The sequence below is a fragment of the Chroicocephalus ridibundus genome, chromosome 20 (assembly GCF_963924245.1).
Source record: "Chroicocephalus ridibundus chromosome 20, bChrRid1.1, whole genome shotgun sequence".
Classification (NCBI taxonomy): Eukaryota; Metazoa; Chordata; class Aves; order Charadriiformes; family Laridae; genus Chroicocephalus; species Chroicocephalus ridibundus.
This window is the reverse complement of record NC_086303.1, coordinates 1646912-1673830: the sequence shown is the minus strand read 5'-3', so window position 1 is coordinate 1673830 and position 26919 is coordinate 1646912. Positions and strand designations below refer to the sequence as shown.

The window sequence follows — 26919 nt, the reverse complement described above, 5'->3', positions numbered from 1 at the left end:
CAGACCAGTGTGAGCAGGAACAGAGGATGGGAGAGTGGAGAGACCAGTTGGGACCAGGCTGAGATTTTCCACTCTTCCCATCTCCCCTCCTTGGCCAAAGCAGAAGCCACAATACCACCTCCTGGTGATCTCCATTACTGCAGCCCTCTCCGCTCCCATTCTGCCCGAAGCACAAACCTGCCGCCGCTGCACGCAAACCACGAAGGCTCACATTCACAAGGAGTCTTTTAAAGCCTTCAAAACCAACAAATGAAAGCCGGGGGAGCATTTCAGCTCCTTCCCATTGCTTCAGCCCATGATTTATTAGAGCAATTAAGCGTCCCGGTGCGCAATCCACGTCGCCTGTTGCAACCGAATGATTTACCGCCCGTACAAGAGAGCGCGGTGTGTAAGGTTAAATGAGGAGTGTGAAAAGAATAGGCGATTTACAACTTAGAGTGCTTGCAAACATGAAAGGCTTTGGGGGCTTTGCAGGCTGCCTTGGCATTTGCTGCCAGGACAGACACTAATTCTGCTGTTTTCAGCTCTGCCTTCCCGGCCTCTCCGGAGAACTGCCCTCTCGCAGGCACCATGTCTTGAGGGGGAGCTCAAAGCCCAGCTCTCATCCACGCTGCCCGGCCCACAGATGCGTCGCCAGGGACACCCCCAGGTCAGCCCAGCTGCTTCAGCAGTGCCAGGAGCGAGGTGGGTGCCACTCCCGAGCGCCTCAGCAGCTCCGGTGGGATGGACGCCCTCGGCCGTGAGCCCCGCACCGACCCCTCGGTCACCGGCCAGCCATCCTCCTCCCGTTCAGCCAGGTGCCGCCAGGCTTCCACTTCCAGGGCGCTCATAGCATTTTCCCTCAGGATGCATTTACAGACAGAGCGGTCGCCTGAGGACTGGCAGAGCAGATCCCTGCCCCCCAGATTTGCTCACGCTTTTACTGCAGGCACGATTTATTAGAGGGCTAAATAAAAGCTGCTTTGTGTTTCACGCGGCTGTCAGTGCTGTGACACAGGCCTAGCCCTAACAGAGGCAGTATATATAGAATCAGAGAACGGTTAGAGTTTGGGAGGGACCTTAAAGCCCAGCCAGTGCCACCCCCTGCCCTGGGCAGGGACACCTCCCACCAGACCAGGTTGCTCCAAGCCCCGTCCAACCTGGCCTTGAACCCCTCCAGGGATGGGCACAACATCATTCTCACTCAAGCTGCAGTTTTGTGATTTTTAGACTTTCACGCACAAAATTCACTTCACAGAAATGACTGAGATTTACCCAGCTGACCCCAGGCGAACAGTCTGAAATCCTACCAGACACCCCCCCCCCATCCACTTCACTCTTTTTCCAAGTTTGATCATTTCTCTTAATGAATCAATTTTGTTTATTTTAAAACCCTGCGCACAACGCACAGGCTCCCAGGCAGCTCTGCACAGAGCTGCTTAAAACATTGTAGACCCATAGAATGGTTTGGGTTGGAAGGGACCTTGAAGATCATCTTGTCCCACCCCCCTGCCCTGGGCAGGGACACCTCCCACCAGCCCAGGTGGCTCCAAGCCCCGTCCAACCTGGCCTTGAACCCCTCCAGGGATGGGGCAGCCACAGCTTCTCTGGGCGACCTGGGCCAGGGGCTCACCGCCCTCACAGCAAAGAGTTTCTTCCCGATATCTCATCTAAATCTCCCCTCTTTCCCTTTGAAGCCATTCCCCCTCGTCCCATGGCTCCCCTCCCTGATCCAGGGTCCCTCCCCAGCTTTCCTGTACGGCCTTTTCCCCCACTGGAGTCTCTCCGTAGCCCCCCACCCGCACTCACGGGGTACCACTGCCAGCCCTGGAGAGCCCTGTGGGGCCAGCCCCCTCTCCGTGCCCTCTCCCCTTCCCCAGGGACACACGCTGATGGCTGTGCCCGAGGGCGGCACAGCGGGGCCGGCGGGTGACCCCGGCAGGTGAAGAGGGTCCAGGGGATGAGGCGGGCCTGGCAGACCTAGGGGGCCTGGTGGACGGAGCGGGCGCGGCAGGTGGAGCGGACCCAGTACACAGAGTGGGCCTAGCAGGATGAAACGGACGCAGCAACCGGAGCGAGCCCCCGCCCCCCCCCCCCCCCCCAGCGCGGCCCCACGGCGGGCGGAGGCCCCGGTAAAGCGCCGCCGCCGCCAGTCAGCGCCGGGCGAAGGGGTCACGGCGCATGCGCAGCCCCCTCCGCGCAGGCCTTAGTCCCGCCCTCCGTCGCCATTGGCCACGCCGCGGCCCGTGAGCCAATCAGGCGGCGGGAAGGCGGGCGAGGGCGGTGGTGGCTGGCAAGATGGAGGAGTACGCGCGGGAGCCCTGGTGAGGGGTGGCTGCGGGGCTCGGCGCGGGCCCGGGGGCACGGGCGTGGACCGGGACCAGTGCGGGGACACCGGGGAGAGGGAGGGACTGGGGAGAGGTGGGGAGAAAGCCGGGAGGGCGCTCCGCGGTGGGAGGGTGCGGGTGTGACCTTGGCTGGGCCCCTCTGAGGGAGCGGCGGCGGGGGGAGGCCGGGCCGCGCCGGCCGAGGGGCTCCCCCGCGGCTCCCCCTTGGCTCGGGGCCTGCGTGGGCAAAGCGCTGCCGGTACCGAGTCCTGCGGAGCCTCCCTGAGGGGGAAAAGGTACCGCTTGGCGGTTAGGCCCTGCGGCCTGCCCCGCGCCTGCGCCTCCGAGGGCCGCAGACGCTGCGGGGTCGGGCGCGCTTCGTCCCCTCGGGCCCGGTGACTCTGCCCTTCTCCTTCCCCCGCTTCCATGCGGCCGGAGCACACCGGCCTGGCCGCACAGGCGGCCTTACTACGGAGCTGGCGACATCTCACGCCCATCACGTCTCAGCAGCGGCTTTGTAAACGTTCGCAGCCGCGTTGGTTGCAACCTTAAGGTTTTATTGGTAATAAAACATTTAAATGAAGGCTAGGCTCAGGATTTAGTATGCAGCCTGTACAAATAGAGACCTGTGCCTCTTTGCGAGGCTTTTCCCAAAGCTTTGCAGATTGCTCTGCGGCCACGTTTTAAGTTTCCCAATAAATTTCAGCTCTGCCTTTCTACAGCATGAAGTTTGGGACATCAGCAAAATAAATTTTATTTATTGATTGATTGCTGTGGCCTCCAGGTGATCTCATTCTGGTTTCAGTAGGGTCATGCAATAGGGATGTGTTATAGCTGAGCTGGGAGGGGGCTGTCGGGGGCCCCACGCTGTTTTGTCCCATTTGCTGCTGGTCACCCCGTTATCTCTGTCCCCTGCAGCGACGGCGGGGGGCGGGGGGTGGTGTTCAGCCCACTGGGAGCTGGTGTTTCTGGGAGCGGTGTGACCTCGCTGGAAGGTGACACTAATTTCCATCGCAGTCGCCTTCGTTAGAAGCACGGATCGTTGCGTAGTCTGGTCTGTGCTGGGAACGGCCCGAGCGGCTGACGGGGGAGGCAGGGGTTGGGCTGTTCAAGCTGGCGTGACACGACGGTTCGACAGCGAGGATGAAGTGCTGCCTCTTCTGCAGCGGAGCTGGTGTCAGGTTGGCGCCCTGTTGAACTCTCGGCACTGAGGAAAAGCAGCTTTGTTTATTTAAAATGCTTTAAAACGTGGTGGCCTCCGACTCTTGTGGTTCATCGACTGTTAGAGCTGCAGGCAGCTGTGGAGCTCGGAGGGACAATTCACCCCTCTGAGCGAGGGTCTTGGTCACGGACAGTCAGAGCTGGCGTGGCGCCTGCTGGCTGTCCTCGCTCCGCTGGCCCTGCCGCCCTCTCCTCTTTTAATCCAGGCAAACAGTGCCATGAGCAAACGCAGCTCCCTCGGCGTGCGGAGACGAGGTGTGGGGTATCCTCAGGCTCTCTCCGCTCAGTGGAGCTGCCCCGGGGCCCCGGCATAAGTGAAGTCCTGGCCTCTGCTCTCCTCATCTCTAAGTGATCTCGGTTGCCATCGGGAGTAGGAATCCGACCTTAGGGAATCCGACCTTATCTTGTGTGTAGCAGCGAGCACATCATTTCCCTGCTGTGAGGGCTCCCCTTAAAGTCAGGGAAACAATTAACAGTAACATTAAGCTTGTAGATAAGTGCCAAGTTAATAATGGAACAATCTCTTTTATTCTCTTCCGATTGTTCCCTCTACTGAGGTCAAACACTGACAGGGGCTGGGGGGTGTTTTGTGTCAGCTTTGAGGTGCATGCGGCATCTATCCGGGAGTTCAAAGGAGCTGACATATGAAATGGCTGTGCTGGTATCAAAGGCGTTTTCTCATTTAAAAGCTGCTTCTGCGATGGCTTTGGGGATAGTTTAAAAGGAAAAATTAAGAACCCCAAAGGTAACAGCTAATGAGCTTGACATCTGAAGTAGGGTTAAAGATGGAAAAAAATCTGGGAAAGCATTCCATGATTGGGGTCTAATTAACGAAGCTTCTGTAAAGAACGGTCGCGATTTGCTAAATTGGAATTCTTTGACCTTGTGGGTAAAGGAAGACCACTTTACATAATCTATTTAGATTTCCAGAAAGCCTTTTAACAATATCACTGTTAGCAAGCTAACGAAGGAAGAGAGTTGTGATGAGATGTTTTATTCATAACAGAGTAGATCAAAATCTGGACAGAAGATGTGGAGAAGAACAAAACAAGAAAAAAAAGCCCCAAGAAGAAAGGCTTTGTCGCTTTTCATCTCGGCATCTCCGACAACAGTGTGCCTGTAACCTTTTTCTGATCATTAAGTGCAGGAAATAGGGGAAGAAAAATAAAATGTGAAGCGGGGCTAAATTATTTAATTTAGTCAAAGCTAGAGGGGATTTGCAAGGAGTATGAGATGAAAGCGTGTTACAGGCAGGGCAATAAAGAAGAAGGGTGATGGCATGGTGGGATAACGTACAATCCTTCCACTGGTTTCTGAATCAGTGTGGGTTTGGGACTGGATGTCGCTGTCACTGGGGAAGATCACGGGTGACATTTGGGTGGGGTTGTGGTGCGTTCGGAACAACCGAGCGATGCCAAGATGGAAAAGCAAAGCAAGCGAACAATGCCATGTGTGCAAACAAGCAATTTACCATCGTTTAGAAGGCTGCGGGGGAGATTCAGAAGTAGGTCAGGAAAGCGAGGAGGCAGGGAGAATGTGTAGGAGGAGGGACTGCAAGTTTGGGAATTTTTTGCAGGAATTAAAAAAAAAAACAAACCAAAACCAACCCTCGTGACAAAATATGCCGTACAGCGCGGGGTCTGGGGAAAAGAGATGGTGTTTGTCACTCCTTACGGCAGAAGAGCATTAGCATACTCTGTGAAGTAGAGAAGTGGCAGATTCGGAAGGCATCGGTGAAGACGTACTCTCACGTGGGGGAGCTGGGTGCCGTGGGGAGTCCTCACGGACAGAAACGTGAAATTCAGAGTGAAACTGGAAATGCACATCGACGCTCAGATCTGAGATTCGCTAATGCGAACGCTGAGCTTGCCCCGGCGTTCGGTTTTGTCACCCTGCGTGGTGGTGTAGTCTGTTTTGTGCTAGGCTTTCTGATTATTGACAGCGCAGGAGCTGTAATCATCTGAGTGCTTGGCTTCTGCTGTAAGATTTTGATATAAGATGAAAGAAACAAAATAACTTTGTTATTTTATGCTTCAAAATTACCCGCAGTGGCAACAGAGCAGGTTAGCGCTCACCTAGTTTAGGAGTTCAGTTTATGGCGGTGAGTTACAAGGCTCTAGTGTTTGGCAATGGATTTTGAACCCCAAATGAAAGCTCATCTCACTGGTGTTGAAAGCATTTGCTGCGAGGGAGTTGCTTTTTCTGTTGCAAAGCTTTTGCTCGCTGGTCGGAAACACTCGACGCTGCGTGTCGTTGGAGGCAGGAATCGTGGCCCTCTGGCCCTCTGACTAGGTCTGTGTTTTGTCTGAATGAATTTCAAAGATCCAGGATGCATCAGGAAAAACCTTTTCAGTTTAACGAAAGACGACTTTGAAGTCTCTCGTTTAAATAACCAGAACTAATGAAAAGCAGGAGTGATCCAGGAAAGCGGTGTTTTGTGCCAGCTGTGAGCTGAGTCTCATTGAATTTGCCACCTAAGTTTTTTGTAGGTCAAGATGAAATTGAGAATAATAAATTTAAAGTATTTACACTCCATAAGTAGGGCAGAGCCAGAATTCTGCAGAAGTTTTCCATGACGGAAATACGTCTTTCTGCCTTGTGTGAGGAGTTCAGGCCATTCTTCTGCGTATTTGATGCTGCCACTCAAGGGAGACGGGTTGGTAGACTCCGCAGACCTTGAGTTTGTTTTGCTGTAATGTTACCTGTGTTTTGTTGATGTCTGCTCAGCAAGCTGGATGTGAGACAATCCAGCTGGCAGGCGTGATTTTCGCTCCGGTTACCCTCAGTGCATGAGTGGCGGATTTGTTATTGTCGCTTGCGTGGTTTAACGTGGTGGAATTTAGTATTTTCATCTTTATTTTTCTTTATAGTCCCTGGAGGATAGTAGATGACTGCGGAGGTGCTTTCACGATGGGAGCGATAGGAGGTGGCATTTTCCAAGCTATCAAGGGGTTCAGAAATTCCCCAGTGGTAAGTAAAATCATTTGAGAGTGCATTCCGAGTGCGGTCCTGCTTTCTCTGTCCGTCAGCGGCGAATCTGGCCAGCTGAAGGTAGAGGAGAAGGAACGCCTGTGCAGGGAGTGGGACCGATTAACGGCCTGCATGTTATTAATCCAAACCAGGGGGGTGCCTCTGGTGCCTGGCTCAGGATCCAGATGGCTCCTTCGTCTTTCTGGGGAGAAGTTCTGCTTTCCCTGTGTGATCCGTGGGCAGCAGTGGGACGCTGGCAGCCGGCTGCCCTCCCTGGCCAAGAGACGTCTCCCTTGGGATGGGGAAGTGGAGGGCGCAGCAGAATACGTCTGTCTTGGCTGATCTTCCTCCTTTGGTTCTGTCTGCACGGAAAGATGTGGAGCCTGGGCTTTTCTTCCTTTTCTGGCCCACCCCTCTGCCTTCCTTTGCAGAAATGGAAAGAATCAAAGAAAGGATCTTTTTTCTGCTTCAGATTTATATTAGGGGGTGTTATTTTATTTAATTACTCTCTTATTTAATCATTAAGATTTTTTATTAACTGGGGTTTTTTTGATAGGTTTTGTTTAAATGCAGAAGTGTGCGTAAATGTGAAAGTTGAAGTTTAGCTGATGCAAATCAGTTTTCACTTTCAGGATTTCCGCTGCAAAATTTTGGCTATAAACCTGTTGTAGAGATATTTGCTAAAATAAGATCCAATTTCTACTAGAATGTTTGTTTTAAAACGTTTCTCTGGCTTCATATAAAAGGGATTTTTGTTGAGGTTTTTTGGTGTTACTATGTGACACTTAATAAGCCATCAGTTTGAGGTAAGTTTTGTAAATAAATAACTGTTTCCAAACTAGTCAGACCCTGCAGATACTTAACATGAAAAGGATTATATGCTTAACTACATTCTTAATTTTGCTTAAGACTTGTTAAATAAAGCTGTCCACACTTCTGAGTGGTGGTATCAAAAATAAAACTTGGGCGTGTGTTCTTTAAATCTTCTTAAAGTGTAGGAAAATATCTGGTGATAATTCTGTGGGGTCCTGGATGACGTGTTTAGCATTAGACTCTGGAAGGCTCAGCACCACATTTAGAAGCTGAATTCCTCGCTTCTCTCGGCTGCCGAGGCTGGGCTGCCGAGACAAGGACTAAATCCACCACCTGAGCAGCTGGAATGACTAAATTCGGGACAACTAGTGAGGTTGCTGCTGCCAGCCGAGCACAGTGCTCCTGGCACATGGGCATCTGCGATAGGGTTGAGGTGCTTGTACCGAATAGATAAAATACTGATGGAGGTGTGACCTACCAGCATGCAGTTTTCCTCTAGCGCAGCGCCCCGGCACTCTCATCGGCTGGATTTCCCTGTCCTCCTCCTCGGACAGTCTCCTCCCTGCGGTTACCTGCGCCTGATGCTGCCGTTTGCCACGCTGGTGTCTTTTGTACAAACTGCGTGGAGCGACCGGGCATCAGATAGGAGCAAAGAAATGATACACGTGAAAAATAAATACGCTTATCTTGCTAAAAGTGTTAGTTTAAATGTCACGTTCGATCGCCACTAGAATCAAACAAACTTTGAGCTCAAATTGTTTAGTGCCTGATGGCTGTAATTCATTTCTGTAGTTGGCAGGTATATTATAAGGGAGTGGTAAATACTAACGTATGTGCAAAATGCAGTTTCTGTCAGCTCCTGCTCGCGGCTCTTGAGGGTGCTTAGAAATATGCCGGGCCTGTGGCAAGTTTTTGCTCTATACAGGCAGATCGTCTGTGAGACTTCACTCTCTTATTTTACCTGTTGTTTCTCTTTTATCGTAGGGTGTAAACCACCGGCTGCGGGGAAGTTTGACAGCTATTAAAACGAGAGCTCCACAGCTGGGAGGTAATGAATTTTGTGGTGGTGTTGCGGTCAGTTGACTGTTGGTAGATAACCCAGTAGTGGGTAGATAAGCCAATTTGGGAATGTAACGTGGTACAAGAGCCTGTGGGGCAGCTGTGCTTCAGCGGGGTTTTTCAGTCCAGGGAGTGAGTAAAGGCGGTTCTCATGCATGCAGGATTAGTTTACGTGGGGAGGAACGATGCTTGTGTTCATGGTGTGATAAGCCAGGGCTGACGGACAGTGGGACTGAGTGTACCCTCAGCAAGTTTGCCGATGACACCAAGCTGTGTGGAGCGGTCGACACGCTGCAGGGAAGGGATGCCATCCAGAGGGACCTGGACAGGCTGGAGAGGTGGGCCCATGCGAACCTTATGAGGTTCAAGAGGGCCAAGCGCAAGGTCCTGCACGTGGGTCGGGGCAATCCCAAGCATAAATCCAGGCTGGGTGGAGAATGGCTTGAGAGCAGCCCTGGGGAGAAGGACTTGGGGGTGTTGGTGGAGGAGAAGCTCCACATGCCCCAGCAACGTGCGCTGGCAGCCCAGAAACCCCCCGCAGCCTGGGCTGCATCCCCAGCAGCGTGGGCAGCAGGGCGAGGGGGGGATTCTGCCCCTCTGCTCCGCTCTGTGAGACCCCCCTGCAGTGCTGCCTCCAGCGCTGGGGCACCAACAGCAGAAGGACACGGAGCTGTTGGAGCGGGGCCGGAGGAGGCCCCGGAGCTGCTGGGAGGGCTGGAGCCCCTCTGCTGTGGGGACAGGCTGAGAGAGCTGGGGGGGTTCAGCCTGGAGAAGAGAAGGCTCCGGGGAGACCTTCCAGCCCCTTCCAGTCCCTAAAGGGGCTCCAGGAAAGCTGGGGAGGGACTCTGGAGCAGGGAGGGGAGCCATGGGACGAGGGGGAATGGCTTCAAACGGAAAGAGGGGAGATTTAGATGAGATATCGGGAAGAAACTCTTTGCTGTGAGGGTGGTGAGCCCCTGGCCCAGGTTGCCCAGAGAAGCTGTGGCTGCCCCACAGGGTGCCTTTAAGGGACCTTAAAGCCCAGCCAGTGCCACCCCCTGCCCCGGGCAGGGACACCTCCCACCAGCCCAGGTTGCTCCAAGCCCCGTCCAACCTGGCCTTGAACCCCTCCAGGGATGGGGCAGCCACAGCTTCTCTGGGCACCCTGGGCCAGGGGCTCACCACCCTCATAGCAAACAATTTCTTCCCGATATCTCATCTAAATCTCACCTCTTTCAGTTTGAAGCCATTCCCCCTCATCCCATGGCTCCCCTCCCTGATCCCGAGTCCCTCCCCAGCTTTCCTGGAGCCCCTTTAGGGACTGGAAGGGGCTGGAAGGTCTCCCCGGAGCCTTCTCTTCTCCAGGCTGAACCCCCCCAGCTCTCTCAGCCTGTCCCCACGGCAGAGGGGCTCCAGCCCTCGGATCTGACATGCTGGGAGCAGCGTTAGGATAAAGTGCAAAATTACTCTGCATCATTCTCTATGTGGAAATATGTTTTAAAAATGAAAAACGTGAGAGTTCCCTGAGCTAATCTGGCTTTATTGGGATGGAAGTTCCATTATAATCACTGTTGGATAAACTTCCTGTTATTAAATATAAATTAGTGGGGTTATATATAAGGGGGGTGTGTGTGTGTGTAATCTATGTGTCACCTGGCAAGTTGAGAATTTATCTCAATATTGATTTTAGCCGATGTTTGATTCTTTGTGGGTTTGATTGTACTTTGGTGTCTGAAAGCCAGCGCGCTCGCGCCGCACCGTCTCTTGACTGGGTGGCTGCAGCAGGGCCGGCTCCGCCGCTTTCTCTGAACTGCTTTCTGTTCCTTTTTTACCAGGTAGCTTTGCCGTCTGGGGAGGTCTCTTCTCCATGATCGACTGCAGTATGGTCAGAATGAGAGGGAAAGAAGATCCGTGGAATTCGATCACGAGCGGAGCCCTGACCGGAGCCATATTGGCTGCCAGAAGTAAGAAACCAAACGCTGGGGAGGATGTTAATTGAAAAACTTCTGTATTCTAAACGCGCGGTGCTCCTCGGTCACAGCGAAGCAGCAGGCTGCGATACCCAAATTGGGATTTACTTTCTCAGGGAAATTGAAAGATAATCTGAAACTTTTGTCCTGTGCTTAGGAAAGTAATAATTACGTTCCCAGGCATTACCGGCGTTCCTTTGTTTCCTTGAGGAAGAGGGGGGGGAGTTGCGCAGTAATTATCCTTTTACTGGTGATGCGAATGAGGCTTAATGGATGCAAAATTGCTGCTTCTGAGTCTGCTTATAGGAGAGATTATAACTGAAGAAAGAGGGTTATAATATGCAAAGTAATGCAGCAGAGAAATAAAAAGCGTTATTTTGTGCTTTGTCTTTTTAGATGGACCTGTTGCCATGGTCGGATCTGCCGCCATGGGAGGGATTCTCCTCGCATTAATTGAAGGAGCTGGTATTCTCTTAACAAGATTTGCCTCCACACAGTTTCCGAACGGTGAGGAACCGTCAGCCTCCGGTATCGCGAGGCTTTTGTAGCGCAGTCTGTGCTAACGGAGCTCTTCCAGTCCTCAGGCTTATGGCAGGGTCCATCTGCTCTGCCGGCTGCTAAGGCTGCAGAAAGCCGAGGAGGAGCCGCGCGTTGCTGATGAGACAAGAGCATCATCAGCTCTGTCCCGCTGCGTGACCGGAGGCGAAAGCAGGGACGTCCCTGCTGTCCCGCCCCGTCCCCTGGGGCAGCTGTCGGGCGGTGGCAGCAGTGTTTTAGGGGGCGGTGGGTGACCCAGCGGGTCTGAGGGAAGGGCTGGCTGTGGGGAAGGGATGGCTCCGGCGGGCCAGCTACGCCCTGTGTGCCAGCGTACGGGTAACCCTGGGTTCAGCGGGGTGATCGAGATCCGTGGACAAATGCAGACAAAAGGTTTCAAAGAGGGGGTGGTGGCGGCGGCATTTTTTTTTTTTTTCTAAACTGCTTCAAAAACTAGATGCCTTTTGTTTTTTCGAAGTAAAATGCCGGCTGAGGTGTCAGTTAGCCAAGTTGGGAACCATTTGTGTTAATACCTGTGCAAAATCCTCAATACCTCTGTCGCCCCACCTGATTTTGGGAGGAATACGGACAAAACCACTAGTCTTGAAAGGATTAGTAGCAAGCCACTAATTCCCGAGAGGTTTCCTCTCACTCGTGTCCTTTGTTCAATTTAAATTGGAAGAATTTCCGTTCTTAATACGACGGCGTTTTGAAATTCAGCTGCTTTAGAGAAAGGGTGTCGTTTGTCTGTTACGATTTATTCTCTCTCGAATTGGCGTACAGTAAACGTATTGCTTCCCTCCAGCAGAACGTCAGCAAGAGGAGTCGGGAAGCTGACTCCACAATGATTTGTTCCGTTTCACTGGCTTGCTTTATTGTCGGGCAAGTTACGGTGGGTAAACCTTTACAGGGTGGCTAAGTTCAACCCCAGGGCAACGAGGCATAGGTTTCAGCTCCTTTAGGTGACTGAAAACGTCTCCTTCTCGCTCCTCTGATTCATTTCCCCCTTAATAAAGGAGATAAAAATACGGGCCTTATTGGGCTGAGGCTCCGTCAACGCGTAAAGCTCTTGAATGTCTTTGAGTGGGGGAAAAAAAAAAATAAATCAAACGTAAAGTCTTGTCGTTGGCCTCGTTAATTTTAGAGGGGATTTATATTAAAAATGCCGTGGATGTGTTTTGTGCTGTGAGCGGGAAGAATCTCTCGTCTTTCGGAATTTATGATCTGCCTTTTTTTGTTGTTTTTTTCTTCCCCCGCCCCCCCAACCTCGCCTTATTCGCAGGCCCTCAGTTTTCAGATGACCCCTCGCAGTTGCAGCCCTCTCCGTTTGGCGACTACAGACAATACCAGTGATGCTTCTCCTCGTTCTCCTGGTTCACGTTGTACCCGAGCTGAAATTTCAAATGCTGGAGGAGCCAGAGGCGGTATGGTATGTCTTTACAGCGGTGGTAGTCTCTTACACGAGCCATGCCGAGGGGACCTTCAGCGCTTTTCAGTGTCAAGCCGCGCAGGAGAACTTTTAGAAGATGACAAATCTATTTATTCCCGATAGATTCCATTGCTGTAATGTTAACACATGTCTGATAGAATACACGGAGATTTGAGACAAGGACCAAATGGAGTCTTGTCATCCTTTGGACACGGACCGAAGTGAAAGTCTTTGGAGTCTTCTCTGGGATGTGGCAGCGACAGCGAACGCAGCTGGAGTTTAGCCTCTTCCCCACCGGATTTAGGTCGCCACACATATTTCAGCTTAAGGAAACTACTTAATCCACACGCGGTTTTACATTCCTAAAGTGAATATTATTGGGAGAATGTGCAAGCCAGTGAAAATTACTTCCAGCAATATATATTTCACCGCTGTTCTTTGTTTCCTACGCCTGCCGCCGTGCAGCCCCAGTTCTTCGGTCAAAGCCGAATCTGCCTTTTGTGGATGCGCGGGGCTGCGGCGTTCCCCCCCCTTCCCCTAAACCCGCAAGGCTTTGAGCCCCCTTTGGCAAGAGGTGGCAGCAAACTACTTCCTCACCTCTGCTGCTGGCCTTTCCACCTCGGATCCGGTCCTAAGCACAATTAAAACGTCTGCTCCGTGGTTTTGTTCTTAAACTCCAGGCGTGGAGGCACGTTCCCTCTTGCCAGCGGTTAAAAAATCATCCCGTGCGGTTTTCCGTTGTTAATGCTAGTTTATACTATTGCTTGCTGGCATCGTGCTTGCATGATGCGTTCTGTCGGTTCCTGATAGAATATCCGTATTCAAAAAGACTTGATTAATATGATCTGAGCCGCTTCATGGCTTTTCCTCCCCCCGGGAAGGCGTTTGATCCCTGCCCCGCGGCAGGAGCCCGTCAGAGCCGTGCGGTGGGAGGAGAGGAGGGAAATGAGGCAGAAGCGGTCACGGTAGTGGTTGACAAGGGGGTGAGCGGGGATTGTAGGAAGGGCGCACGCGAGTGCAGGATCCCGACCATCTCCTGCGTCCTGGTGCCCTGTAAAAGTGACATTTTCCTGTTCCCACCCCCCTGCCTGTCCGGGAACCGCTCCAGGGCTGCCGGGGCCTTGTGTCTCTACTCCCTTACTGTTCCACGTTGTTGCTGCTGGTGTGTCGTTTTCAAAAACCTGAAGCACAAAAAGCACTCTGTGTGTGTGTTTGGGGGTGAAGGCTCGTCTTCCTTTGCCGCTTACTCGGCTCCTCGGCTGAATTTTAAAGACCATTTTCTCGATCTGTGTCACGCGGCCAGCACGCTCTGCTGTTCGCGGTTGAGACCCTCAGCCGTAGAGCCGGTCTCGGAGAGAGAATTACTCTCAGCAGCTGTGGGGCCTCCCCTGTGCATCCAGCTTTTCATTTTAATCACACGGGTGTTTTCCCGAACTCTTTATATGGGATTAGAGCACTCGGGTGTTGCTCAACTCCGGCCGGCTCGAGGGTTTTGGCCTCTGGCCTGGCCCTTGCACCCCAGGGCTGTCCTTGGGGGTTTGGTGGGAGGGGAGAGGACTCAGCGAGTCCCATCCTGGCCTGGGGGTCGTGGGTGACCTCTCCCAGCGGTGCTGTGGCCGGGATGGGATACGGGGATGCGCAGGAGCTGCTGTAGGTCGAGCTGCAGCCGGGGAACCTGCTGCTCCCCGCCCCGGGGGCTCCACCAGGCCCCCAAAGCCAGGCCACATCCAAACAGCTCCAAAAAGGGGTCACCACACAACCCTTCCCCACAGCAGGAGGGACAGAGGGAGGGTGGGGACGTGTGCCATGCGGTGGCCCTGGCAGGCGTTCCTCCCTCACCCCTCTGTAAGGTAACGGGCTCGGGCTGCCACAGAGCTTTGCTCAGCTCAGCTCTTCCCCCCCTAATCCCCCGTGATCACCCCAGAGACGTTGATTTGGGGTGCCAACCTCCCTCCCCCACGCACCAGCCGGGCTGCGGCAGCTCAGGGCACCCCCTCCTCATCCTCACCAACCCCTGGGGGGGGGGGGAAGCCCTTGGTCCTGACAGGGAAGAATTTCCTCCCCCGGCAGGGCTCCCTCTGCTTTATCTCACCCCTTGGGGCTGTCCAGTCACACTGCCCCCCTCATGGGTGCTCCTGGGGGTGCTCAGCACCCACACCCCCAGCCACTTCCCTACTCCCAACCCAAAAAACGAGACGGACGGCACCGGCACGACACTGAACTATTGACCTTTTTATTTCAATCAGCTACAGCAGCTCTACATTCCCCTAACACACTGTCCTTCCTTCACTACCACAGACAGCCAGGGAGCCGAGTACACTGCGGTGGCAGCAAGTCTTTTTAAAGCTTAGTATTAAATATTAAATATTCTCTCATTTATGTTTACATTACTTTGTCAAGGAAAACAAACAAACAAAAAAATATAAGACAATTAAAACTTAAGTTACACGAATCTGTGCCCTGGGCAGCGGAGCTGGGAGGGAGGGGGGGGGGGCTGCAGAGCTGCCCCCTCCTCCTCTGCTGCGAGGGATATGCAAAAAAAAAAATAATCTCTGGTAGTGCGTGTCGCTGCTGGCTCCGGCGGTGAGCTGGGGTGGTGGGGGGGGGCTCGGCCGGGCCGGGAGCTGGGGGTTCCGCGCCCTTGGCTTTAGGGAATCATGCCTGGGAAAGTGGGATCACCCCGGACTGGCCGGAGGAGGAGGTGAGAGCGCAGCCGGGGGCCGCCTCGCCTCCCCCCCTCAGCCCCAGCGAAGCGTGTGGCCACGGGGGTGAGGATTTGGTCGATAATGCTAAAGAATTTTTCTGTTTCTTTTTTTTTTTTTTTCTTAAAAAAAAAAAAAACCAACCAACCAAACACAAACAAACAAAACCCAACCAACAACCCCAAACGAGTTTTGAGTCTTCCTTTGATTTTAGCAAAGACGGAGTTTAAAAAGCACTTAGGAAGCTTGTACTAAAACCAGGCGCTCTCAGAGCAGAGAGTCGTCTGTGCACCCCCCTTCCAGTCCGTAGCGAAACTCCTGCAGGTTCGACACCCCGTAGAAGTGGACGAAGGCCGCCGCCACCACCAGCACGTGGAAGATCTGATGCGACTGAAACTGCAGGGAAGCGAAAAAGCCCTTTAGACGGGACCAAAGGGCACAAAGTAACGCCGGGAACATCTCTTCCTCCTCCTTGCTGCTTCTGCACCACCCCAGGACTGCCTGAACTCCACTTTTCCCCGCTCTTTGCTCCCAGGCAGCGTTTTCCACCCCTGTACTTTGCCTGCCCTGCCTGCTGGCAGCGACCAGTCAAGGTCTGGCTGCCTGACGTGTGCTGGGGTGCAGCAGGACACCCCCACCCTCCTCCTCCTCCTCCTCCCCTCGGAGCTCACCCCACCCTCCATCCGCTCAGCGCCCCGCACTTGCCGCCTCCGCTCCGCACTCACCCAGATGTCGAACTTGCCCGGGAAGAAGCGCTCGGGGATGCGGGCGGCGTAGAGCCCCGCGCCTGTGATGTACATGACGGCCATGAGGAAGAACCAGCCCATCTGGCCGACGGTGGTGGCTTTGACGAAGCCTTCGGCGATGGTGAAGTGCATGGTGGGCACCACGCCGCTCAGCCCCAGCCCCAGAAAGACGCCTGCGGCCGAGAGGAGAGATCAGCAAACCGCTGCTGCTCCCCTCGCCCCCTCGTCCTGGAGGCACCAGCAGCTTTTCCTCGCTCAGTCCTGGATTATCCAACCCCCACGGCATTTATCCTTCAAAAAATGAGGGATCTACAGCTCTACGGCCCAGTCGAAACCAGTGCTGATCCCCCCCAGGTGCTGACTGGGCAGAGCTCACCACCTGCAGGGTTGTGGCAGCTCCCGCTCCTGGCTCCGGGAATGGCCCTTCGGGAAGGTGCCAGCCCGTCGGATGGCACCGGAGCCTCGCAGGCGCGAGGAAGGCAGCAGCCCCAGCCAGCCCTTCCAGGAGGGGCTGCGCCAGAGTCATTTGTTGGGTGAAGCTGCCTGGACCTCAAGGCGAAGGTGCTAATTAGCGGTGATGAAATTTTCAACTCTGGCATCTAATTAGTTCGGCGGAGAGCAAACGGCACCGCAGCGAGACACCAGCCCAGAGCGGCTGCGGCTTGTGCTCACAGCAGGCTTTGGCCCAGCCAACGCTCTCGTTTGGCACCGGGGGAGGCCAGCAGCCCCCTCCGGGAGCCGCAGCTGGGGCAGCGGTGGGGCTGGCAGCCCCCCCTTGTCCCCTGCCCTCCTCCCAGGGGGTGTCCTGCCTCATGCGCCAGCGCTGCTGCCCGGCCCCCAGCTCAGCACATCGTCTCTCGCCAGGCAGCGACGAGCGCGACGCTTTGCTGCAGGAGCCCCCCCGGGAGGGGAGGGCGGGCAGAGGCATTTCTCTGCGCTCACTGAGGCTGAGCGGGGCTGAGACAGGGCGTACGTGCGGAGCGGGCCGGGGGTGGCCTCACCCTGCCGCCTCCAGGAAGGCAGGAACGTGCCAGCGCGTAACTGGCAGGGGAGAGACGAGGGAACCTCTCCCTTCTCCGCCCGAGCTGCAGGTTCACGCTGCCAAACTGCTTCCCGGAGAAGGTGGCTTCGCGCGGCACAGCCCCAGGCCACCCGGCCGCCGCTTACAGGGCTATTTTTAAACAGTGTTTGTCTGCTCCAAACCTCGGGCTCGCCGAGTGCCAGGCGGAGCTCGGGCCCTGCTGAGCCGAGGATCTAAACCCCCGAGGAGGAAGGAGACTCTCCCTGCCAGGAGCTGCTGCAGGGCGGCGTAGTGCTCTGGGGGAGTTCGTTCTGCAGATGCCGGGAGCTCTGCCCGGAGGGGAAGAGCCACCCCACAAGGGGATCTTCCCAAAGTCCCTCCCGGGGCTGGGGACTCGGGGTGAGGAGGGAGAACTCCTACCTGCTCTTGTCTGCCTGTGCTTGGGGGTGGCAAACCGGTCCCACTGCGCAACGATGATGGCAGAGATGCCCAGGACACAGACGATGGAGAGGTAGATGAGTCTTGGCTGCGGGGAGCAGTAGAACGAATAGTAGAGCCATGGGACAAAGCTCCCCATGATCAGCAGTGCAATTCCTGAATAATCCAACCTGCAGCCGGGGTGTAACGACAGAGAGTCACTGGTGAGCCCTAAACTCCACCCCCCTGTCCCCCGGTGTCCTCTCAGTAACGGTGTGTCAGTGCCCCAACGGAGCCCCCGCGGCCCGGCAGGCAGCCACAGCCCCGCGGGTGAAGCCGAGTGCCCAGAGAGGGGAGATCTTGGGCCTCACCAACGCCATTTGGGGCAGGAGAAAGGGCCTGGGCGCGTACGCGGCTTCTGGGGATGCCAGCAGCGCTCGGCAGGAGCGCAGGGGATGAACAGGAGCCGGCTGGATACGAGAGGGGCCGGGCGCTGAAACCACCATATGGATTTCGCTATTCTCCTCCGCTGCAAAGTGCTTTCGATCTATCGATCCAGGAACCATTTCAGCACCGAAAGCACCCGCTTGCGTTACCCCCCCCCCCACCGCGGCGGCCGTGGCAAGCGCCTTCCCCGGTAGGCAAGGACATTTCTGCTGAGGGCACGGCAGCAGGGTTTGTTCTACGGACACGATCTCTGGGAGACCCGCCGGATCTCCGGGGTTCACGCAAAGGAGATTGGCAGGATTTCCCAGCAAGAAGCACCCAAATAAAGGCCTCTGACAGATCCTATTTGAAAGACTCGCTGCTGCTCCGCCTGACGTGAGCTTGCCTCTAAGAGCAGCCCGCGCACCGCCCTCGGGGAGAGGCACTGGCCACTGCCCAGCTTTTCCACTTTGCCGGGAAGCCTGTTTGTTTTCTTTCCATTTGGTTTCAATCCAAATTGGATCCGAACCAGCGTTTTTAAAAGCAGCCGGTAAACTGGCAACGGCCAAAGTGCCGTGTCTCATGAGAGCGAGACCCCTCCTCAGTTCACTGCTACGAGGGGCACAAAGGCTGCTCCCTTGGGAGCGGCGGGTTCCCACTCTTTATTATCCACCTCATCGTACGAGCGGCGGATTTAAGGTGCTCAGGCGCAGGGCAGAGCCCTCCAGCACCCAGCTGTGGTTCACAGGATTCGGTGACCGCTCCCTTCCCCGCCAAGGATCAAACTTTTGGGAACGCAGCGCTTTCCAAGAGGAAACGCTGTGACAACTCGAAACCTCCTACGAGACCACACAACCGCCCTTGTGCTGACTCACTTTGAAAAAGTCCGTGAGACCTTCTCCGAGTGACAGTAGACAGTGTGGAAAAGCCAGGAGAAGCTGAGGCACAGCACTGCTCCCAGGAAGAACATCCCGAACACCACCTTCTCCTGGAGAGGAGCCATGAAATACATGTTGGGCCGCAGCATGGTCAGGATCCCCAAGCAGAGGAACAAGACAAAACCTGCAGGGAACACACCAAACGGACAGTCAGGCAGAAGGCAAGTGAACGAATTCAACAAAACGCAAAGAAAAACAAGGCCCTGGGGGCAAGGGCACGGTCAGGCGCAGGGTGAAGAGCCACCGACCATCCCCGGGTTTCAGAGGAACGTGCTCCGAGGCTTTCCTGTCTTGCCCCAGGACACGTTTTTCTGTCCCACACAAAAAGCAAAGCCACAAACGGTCGCTGAGCCCAGCCCGGGGGCCCTGCTGTGAGGAAATGTCCTGGTCGCTTCCCCCAGGGAGCTCCGGGAGCCCTCGGGCACCTCGCGACCAGCTGCCTGCGCACACCGGACCAGGCAGGGGTAAGGTGACCCTCCAACGGGAGGCCCCAGGCACGGAGAGGACCCCAGCACCAAGCAAGTCCTGGCCATAAAAGGCCACCCTTGTGCGTGGGGGACAAGCCCACCTTCAGCCCCAGGGCTCCCAAACCCCCCCAGTCACCTAGCAAGTGCGTCCAGATGTTGCCCGTCTCGGTGTGTATTCGGAAGATGCTCTTGAAGCAGGCTCGGAAAGACGGCATGGGAGGCCTGTGGCCGTGCAGGAGGTAATCGTTGTCCTTCAGCCAGTCAGGCAGCACGTCGTAAGGGATCACGCGCCAGCGCCCTTCCCACACCTGCAACATGCCAAGCTGGGCTGGTGGCCCCCAGAGCATCGAGCCAGCCCAAAGGCTCACGTTTACTCACACCAGGAGCCAAAAGTCACACGCGGAACAAGCCCAGCCAGGGCTGAAAATGCCCCGTAAGGCTCCTCGGAGAGAGGGAATTTAGCCCTTGCGAAATCAGGCACCCCCTTAAGCCACCCACATCCTGCAGAGCGCTCCCCACACGCACCCCAGGGAGCCAGAGCCGATTTGCACCCTCAGGTTTAACCCTTCTGTGCCCAAAGTAACTGTTCCCTGCAGTGGGGAAGTCCCTTCCTTTTCGGTCAGGGAAGAGGGAGCCCTGGCTGGCAACAGAACCGGGCTGGCCCTCAGCCGGTGCCGCTGCTTACTGAACCGCAGGGACCGCGGGCACAGGCACCCGGTGAAACCAGCAACAGTGCTTGGTCCCCGGTAGAGGAACGCAGACGCACTGGGGCGGCTCCCCAGGTCGCTGCTCATCCCGCACGGCTGGGCGCAACCTCCAACACCCAACGGCACCTCCCAGCTGCCGCCATCCCCTTCCCGTACCGTTCCCAGGAGACACTACCGGGAGCAGGCGGCCGGCAGACCCACGTGGAGCCCCGGGAACTTCACCCAGAGAAAGCAACACGTCCCAGCCCCTGCCTGTCACCCCGAGCCCGGGGCATCCCGGCCTCATTAATATTCCAAAATGAGGATTGGGGGATCACACCAGGCTCCCATACCTTATACACAAACTCTTCCATCTTCTCCATCGCGTGATGAGCCTGCAGAGGCAGAGTCAGCACACGGACCACCTCCTCCTCTTCCTCACGGGCCGCGGGGCACGGCGGGTCTTCTGCCTAAAGGGAGAAAGGCCGGGAGGAAGTCATTCCTGCCCGCGGGAGGAGGAACAGCGTGTGGAGAGCAGCGAGTCCCTTTCGAGAGCACCTGGGGCTTCATCCCTTCCCGAGGGGACAGGCCGGACCCGCCGGTCACCGCCACTTATGCAACACGCTGTTGTCTTAACCATCTCGGGCAGGCTAATCCCAGATTTATCCTTGCTGAAAAGCAGGATTACCCTGGGGGATTTTCATCCCTACACCCCTGGAACAACCATTTGGCCCAGCCAGGAAACCCGGCCCCCCAACCCAGCCACGAGCCCAAGGGAGAGCACGGCCAGCGGCTCCCTGGCACCCTCCCGAGCTGGGAACACTCTGTCCATCCTGCCTCCGCTCCCAACCTCCTCCTTTTCCGCTGGTGGGTTTGGGAAGGCAATTTCCAGCCCTAAAGCTGCCAACACCCCCTTCAAACACCCTCTTCACTCCGAGCAGCAGCACTGCCACGCAGAGACAACGCATCTCGGCCATCCCAGCCCTGCGCCCGCACGACGGGAATGGTTCTTGCGCCAGCTCAGCTCCGGGACCAGCCAGACCCTCTGCCCCTCACGGCCTCTGGCCCCTCACGGCCTCTCTGCGCTGACACAACGCGAGGAACAGCCCCGGGGCCCCGCAAAACCCACCCTGCCGCCGCATCCTTCAAGCTGCTAATGGGATAAGGGGCAAATTCCCCGGTTAATCCGCAAGGACGGAGCGGGGAGTCCCAGGACGGGGGCGCCGGGGCCTCGGGGGGCGAGGGAGGGCTTACACTGGCCGAGCTGGCGGCTCCTTGGTCCCCCTTCTCCTCCAGCAGCGGCCCCAGCTCGGCCAGCTCCAGGTGGGCTCTGTCCCGGCCGGCGGCCGCCAGCCCGTTGCCCTGCCCGGCGGCGGAGGCTTTGCGGGACGCCATGGCGGCGGGCTCGGTGCTGGGGGGCAGCCGGTGCAGGTCCCTCCGCGTCCTTCTGCCGCCGCGCTGGGGAGGGAGGAAGGAAGAAGGGAGTCACCGGGAATCGCGGGCCGCGCACCCCGCCCCGGCCCCTCCGCGGGCTGGCACGGGCGGGCCCGGACCGGCACCCCCGCGGGCTGGCACCGGCGGGCCCGCCCCTCCCCGGGACACCGTCAGGGCCGAAGTCGCCGCCCGCCCCGTCCCCCCCGCACTCACCGGCCGCTACATCCCGCGCTGGGCGGCGGCGGCGGCACCGGAAGCGACGCTGAGGGAACGGGCCGCTTCCGGCGGCGAGGCCCCGCCCCGCGCAGCGACAACGCTCCACCGGGCGGAGCGGCGGGGGGCGCTGCGCGGGCTCTGCGCTCTGATTGGCTGCCGCCGCTGTCTGTCTCTCTCTCCCCCCCACCCGCCGCTGCGATTGGCCGAGCCACCCGCCTGACGTGCCGGCGGGAGGCGCTCTAGCCCGGCCGCGCGTCTCTCTGCCCGCGCGCTCGGCTGCCCCCTAGTGGCGGGGCGGGACGCCGCGCCGGGAGCGCCACCTGCGGGAGTCCCGCGATGGCGGCGGGCGGGCCCGGGGGACCGGGGGGAGCCGGGGCGGTCGCGCACCCCGCGGCCCTACCGGGGAGGGGGCACAGACCCCCGCGGGGCGAGGGCCGGGCTCACACCGCCCTTGGGCCTGCTGTTAGTGACCCTGCTGCCCCATCATGGCCGCCCTGAGGGGTGCCAGGCCAGGCCCTGTCCATCCCCCTGTCCCTGTCCCTCTGTCCCCGATGGCCGTCGGCCACCCCGGCGCCGCGGGTCCCCTCTGAAGGCCGTCGAGGGCTTCCCCGGCTGCCGACAGCCCCGGCGAGCAAATGTCCGCAGCAATAATTGATGGCCGAGGTCGCCCTCGGCCTGTCGGGGCAGCTCGTCTTTCCCTGCCCGGAGGTTTAATTACCTCCGCTAACGACAGCCGGGGCTGGAGACTCCCCTCCGCCGCCCAGCACAATGGCGGATCCTGTTCCCCATCAATCATTCATGTCCCCACCGATGGAAGGGGTTTCTCGGGGGGTGCTGGTCTGGGAAAGGGGGGCGGGGGGGCGGAATTTCCGACCTTCCTGCCGTTAAATAGGCGCTGCCGGTGCCGAGGTGGGCTGGAGGCGGCCGGGTCACCCGCTGTCCCCGCAGGGTGAGTGGTGGCGGGGCTTGGAGGGGACGTGAGGTTTGGAGGGGACACGGGGTTTGGAGGGGACATGGGCCTTGGAGGGGACACGGGGTTGTAGGGGACACGGGGGTTGGAGGGGACGCAGGGTTTGGAGGGGACACGGGATTGGAGGAGACACGGGGTTTGGAGGGGACACGGGGTTGGAGGAGACACAGGGTTTAGAGGGGACGTGGGGTTGGAGGGGACGTGGGGTTGGAGGAGACACGGGGTTTGGAGGGGACATGGGGTTTGGAGGGGATGTGGGCTTTGGAGGGGACACGGGGTTTGGAGGGGACACGGGGTTGGAGGGGACGCAGGGTTTGGAGGGGACACGGGGTTTGGAGGGGACACAGGGTTTGGAGGGGACGTGGGGTTTGGAGAGGATGTGGGCTTTGGAGGGGACACGGGGTTGGAGGGGACGCAGGGTTTGGAGGGGACGTGGGGTTTGGAGGGGACACGGGGTTTGGGGCTCTTTGGGGGTGGGAGGTGCTTTGGGGATTTTGGGCACCCCCGTGTCCCGCTGGAGCCGGGGGGCCAGGCCGGGTTGGGGCTGGTGGTGGCCAGGGCTCTGCTCTCCCCTCTGCAGGGACAAACACTGCGCTGTGTCCCCCCCCGCCGGTGTCCCCATGGGTGTCTTGAGCTGCATGAAGTACCTGATGTTCATCTTCAACGTGCTGGTGTTTGTGAGTCCTCGGGGGCCCGGCGCGGTGGAGGGGACCCGTCCCCTGGGTGGGGGACACCAGTCCGTGGGGGGGGACCCCAGCAGAGGTTAGAGCATCCCCGAGTCCCCGTGGGGTCCCTGCGCCCCATAACCCCAGCGTGTCCCACAGGCTGGGGGGACGTGCCTGGCAGGTGTGGGGATCTGGGTGGCCGTGGACCCGGCTGGTTTCCAGGACATTGTGGCTACCAAGGCGGTGCTGAGGGCGGGTGCCTACCTGCTGCTGGCCGTGGGCATCGCCCTGGCGCTGCTGGGCTTCCTGGGGTGCTGTGGGGCCCTGCGCCGGAGCCGGCCCCTGCTGCTGGTGGTGAGAGAGGGGAGACGGGAGGCGGGGGGTGGGTTGCTGGGGGGCTGGAGCCTGCGGGATGTGGGGAGCAGGGGATGGAGGGTGCTGGGGGACGCAGGGACCGGGGGGTGGAGGGTGCTGGAGGTTATGGGGAACAGGGGGTGGAGGGGCATGGGGGATGAGGGGACCAGGGGATGGAGGGTGTTTGGGCACGTGGGGCCCAGGGGATGGAGGGTGATGGGGGACGCGGGGACCAGGGGGTGGAGGGTACTGTGGAATGCAGGGACGAGGGGATGGAGGGTGTTGGAGGACGCAGGGACCAGGGGATGGAGGGTGCTGGGTGTGGGGACCAGGGGATGGAGGGTGTTGGAGGTCGTGGGGACCAGGGGGTGGAGGGGGATGGAGGATGGGGGGACCAGGGCATGGAGGGTGTTGGAGGATGCAGGGACCAGGGGGTGGAGGGGGATGGAGGATGGGGGGACCAGGGGATGGAGGGTGTTGGAGGATGCAGGGACCAGGGGGTGGAGGGGGATGGAGGATGGGGGGACCAGGGGATGGAGGGTGTTGGAGGATGCAGGGACCAGGGGGTGGAGGGTGCTGGGGGTGGGGACCAGCGGATGGAGGGTGTTGGAGGACGCAGGGACCAGGGGGTGGAGGGTACTGCGGGACTCGGGGTCCAGGGGATGGAGGGTGCTGGGGGATGCAGGGACCAGGAGATGGAGGGTGTTCGGGGTGGGGACCAGGAGATGGAGGGTGTTGGAGGTGGTAGGGACCAGGGAGTGGAGGGGGATGGAGGACGCAGGGGCCAGGGGATGGAGGGTGCTCAGGGATGTGGGGACCAGGGGGTGGAGGGGGATGGAGGATGGGGGGACCAGGGGATGGAGGGTGTTGGGGGATGCGGGGTGTCCCCGGAGGATCCAGAAGCCCGGTGTTTCCCATCCTGGCCCTGTCAGATCTCAACGCCTCCCCCCTAATCCAGCCCCCACCTTGTGAGTCTTTCAATTTAGAGCCCAGAGGATTTTATAAAGCCAGCGAGTGGGGTCACTTCTCTCCGCAGCCGCTGGCTTGTCCCATGTGGGACAACTTTTCCCCCCAATGGCGAGAGCTAGAAACCCCTTTCTGAGCACCGACACCCCAATTTCTTTGGCATCCCCAAGCTCTGGCAGCTGGTGGTCCTCAGAGATGTGGCACGTGTCCCCTGTGTCCCCACGGTCTGAAGGGCGCAGGGCTCGGGCAGGGCTGGGGAGGAAGAGCCGGAGCGAGCTGCCGGCGGGGTCGGGCTGGTCTCTGACTGCTCCATCCCGCTGCCTTCCAGTTCTTCATCCTGGTGAGCCTTGTCTTCGTCACGCAGCTCGTCGGGGCCATTCTCTTCCTGGTGCACTGGAAACAGGTACCGTCCCCGCGTCCTGATGCCGTGCCCGGGATGGCCACCCCCTCTCCTCCCTCCGTCATGCCATGGGTCATGGCCCCAAAACCCCCAGGGTAGTGGACTGGTACAGGGATGTCCTTTCTCACCCTCATCTTCATCAGCAACACCCTGATGCAAGCCCGAAATCGTGTGGGTGGGTCCCATGGGTGGGTGCCCATGTCCTCTCGAAGAGAGCCAGCGCCCCGGGGTGGGTGCGCAGCCCCCAGGGCCCCGTCCCTGGCACTGGTCCCCCAGTGCTCACAGGTGGCACCGATCCCACAGATCCAGCCCGAGCTCTTCCTCTCCAAGCTGCGGAGGAACTACCGTGGGGACGAGGGCGCCGAGGTCTTCTCCACCGCCTGGAACACCCTCATGGTCACGGTGAGCAGCCGGGAGGCTCCTGGTGGGCTACGGGGCTGGGGGGTGGAGCACCCACAGGACCTGCCGAGGGTGACCCCGAATGCAGGCGAGGGGCTCGTGGACCTCAGACACCGAGCTCCACGCTGGGCTGTTCCTCCTCCCTCCGTCACCTCCCCAAGTGATGTCCCCCCCTCATTTTGAGTGCGTGTTGATGGCATTTCCCTTCTGTTTCAGTTCTCGTGTTGTGGCGTTTTAGGACCCGAAGACTTTGGGAATGGCTCCTGCTTCCAGGAGCTGCACCCGGGGACGCCCTGGCCACGGGCTTGCTGCGCCCGGGATGGGCTGCTGCAGGCGGGCGAGCTGCTGGGCTGGGAGCAGTGCCGGGAGAGGAGCCCCGGCTACATCCACGAGCAGGTGGGACACGATCCCGCCGCCTCCCTCTCCCATCCCCAGCGCTTCCCAGGCTCAGGGCAGTGGGACAAGCACCGTCCTCTGCCCCCAAGCGTCGGGGACAGGAGTCTGGGACACTGCCCACCCGGTGACTCCCCAAGTCCTCAGCTCGTCCTGCCCCACCACGGTGCCCCCCACACCCCCCGATCTCACCCTCTGAGCTCCCTGAAGCCATGGGGAGCATGAGCGAGCGCCTCCGTCGTCTCTCTCCCCGCCCAGGGCTGCTTCTCCGCCTTCGGCAGGACCTTGCAGAAATACATCTCCGTCCCCGGGACTTGCAGCCTGGCCGTGCTGGGCATCGAGGTGCTGAGCGGGGCCGGAGGGGAGAGGGCGGATGGGAAGGGACGGGGTGGACGGGAAGGGACAGGGCAGGCAGCGGGTCACCTCGCAGGGGCTCTCTTTTTGCCGGGAGGGTGGTCTGAGGGTGAAGGGACCACAAATGGGCTCAGGGTGGACCCTCCCCAGGTGTCTAGCTGTCTTGGTCACAGCCAGAAAGCGGGTGCAGGTACAGCGGGTCTGGCTCGGGGTGTAAAACCAACCTCCCGCTGCGGGTGAAAGGGCTGGGGAGGGTTTATTTGGCTCCACCAGCCCGGGAGGGGAGGGGTGTCAGGCTCAGGAAGGTCCCAAGCGCCTCCTCCCCCATCCCTTAGTCTTTGGGCTCTCTGAGTCCAGCTGCAGCCGCAGCGAGGTGCGAGCGTGGCCGGGCAGCGGGGGGCTGACCCGCTCCCCCCTCCTGCCGTTTCAGATCTTCGCCATGTTCTTTGCCTTTTGCCTTTATTACAACTTCGACTGAGCAGGACGAGGCGCGGCAGAGACAAGCCCAGGGCTCCGGAAACAGCAGCAGGCGAGGCCTCCCCGTCTCCTGTCACGTTGGAGCTCAGCACCCCCGTTACTGCCCCGTCCTGTCCCTGCTCCGGCGGGAGCGTGAGGATGGGCCAAGGCTGGCTTTGCTCAGAGCAGGGACAGGACACAGGTTAAATTCCTTAGAGGCACCGGCAGGGCAGGAGGCTGAGCATCCCAGACTGGCCGGGGGGGTGGGAAGGGACCGCTGGGGATCACCCAGTCCCACCCCCGGCCAGAGCAGGGTCACCCAGAGCAGGTGGCACAGGAACGCGTCCAGGCGGGTTTGGGATGTCTCCAGAGACGGAGACTCCCCCACCTCTCTGGGCAGCCTGTGCCAGGGCTCTGCCACCCTCAGGGTAAAGAAGTTCCTCCTCACGTTGAGGTGGAACTTCCCATGGTCAAGTTTGTGCCCGTTACCCCTTGTCCTGTCCCTGGGCACCACTGAGAAGAGCCTGGCCCCATCCTCCTGACACCCCCCCTTTCAGTATTTATCAGTGTTCATAAGATCCCCCCTCGGTTGTCTTTTTTCCAGACTGAAGAGACCCAAATCCCTCAG

The 26919-nt window shown here is 58.4% G+C and overlaps 3 protein-coding genes across 5 annotated transcripts; 2 read left to right on the top strand and 1 right to left on the bottom strand.

Moving 5' to 3' along the window:
• Window positions 1-2218: 2218 nt before the first annotated feature.
• Window positions 2219-12700, top strand: TIMM17A (translocase of inner mitochondrial membrane 17A). Of its 3 annotated transcripts, none has more exons than XR_010073795.1 (7): window positions 2219-2303; window positions 6398-6497; window positions 8295-8358; window positions 10184-10312; window positions 10715-10825; window positions 11661-11744; window positions 12135-12700. XR_010073795.1 is itself a non-coding variant. In XM_063356402.1 (6 exons), the coding sequence occupies exons 1-6, from the start codon at window positions 2278-2280 to the stop codon at window positions 12203-12205; spliced, it is 501 nt and encodes a 166-aa protein (XP_063212472.1). In that variant the 5' UTR covers window positions 2219-2277; the 3' UTR covers window positions 12206-12700. The 3 variants fall into 3 exon arrangements, 1 of the variants encoding a protein (XP_063212472.1); XR_010073794.1 differs by having other exon boundaries at window positions 11658-11744; XM_063356402.1 differs by lacking the exon at window positions 11661-11744.
• Window positions 12701-14493: 1793 nt separating this feature from the next.
• On the bottom strand, window positions 14494-21461 carry ADIPOR1 (adiponectin receptor 1). The gene is made up of 8 exons (XM_063356401.1): window positions 21332-21461; window positions 20939-21142; window positions 20038-20154; window positions 19135-19306; window positions 18469-18655; window positions 17171-17358; window positions 15709-15902; window positions 14494-15379 (listed from the first exon to the last, which is right to left on the bottom strand). Exons 2-8 carry the CDS (start codon window positions 21077-21079, stop codon window positions 15251-15253), a joined length of 1128 nt encoding a protein of 375 aa, XP_063212471.1. The 5' UTR covers window positions 21080-21142; window positions 21332-21461; the 3' UTR covers window positions 14494-15250.
• A 711-nt stretch (window positions 21462-22172) lies between these two features.
• On the top strand, window positions 22173-26835 carry LOC134525704 (tetraspanin-18-like). The gene is made up of 8 exons (XM_063356824.1): window positions 22173-22283; window positions 22885-22981; window positions 23129-23323; window positions 24618-24692; window positions 24993-25091; window positions 25305-25484; window positions 25740-25823; window positions 26266-26835. Exons 2-8 carry the CDS (start codon window positions 22925-22927, stop codon window positions 26311-26313), a joined length of 738 nt encoding a protein of 245 aa, XP_063212894.1. The 5' UTR covers window positions 22173-22283; window positions 22885-22924; the 3' UTR covers window positions 26314-26835.
• Window positions 26836-26919: the final 84 nt, after the last annotated feature.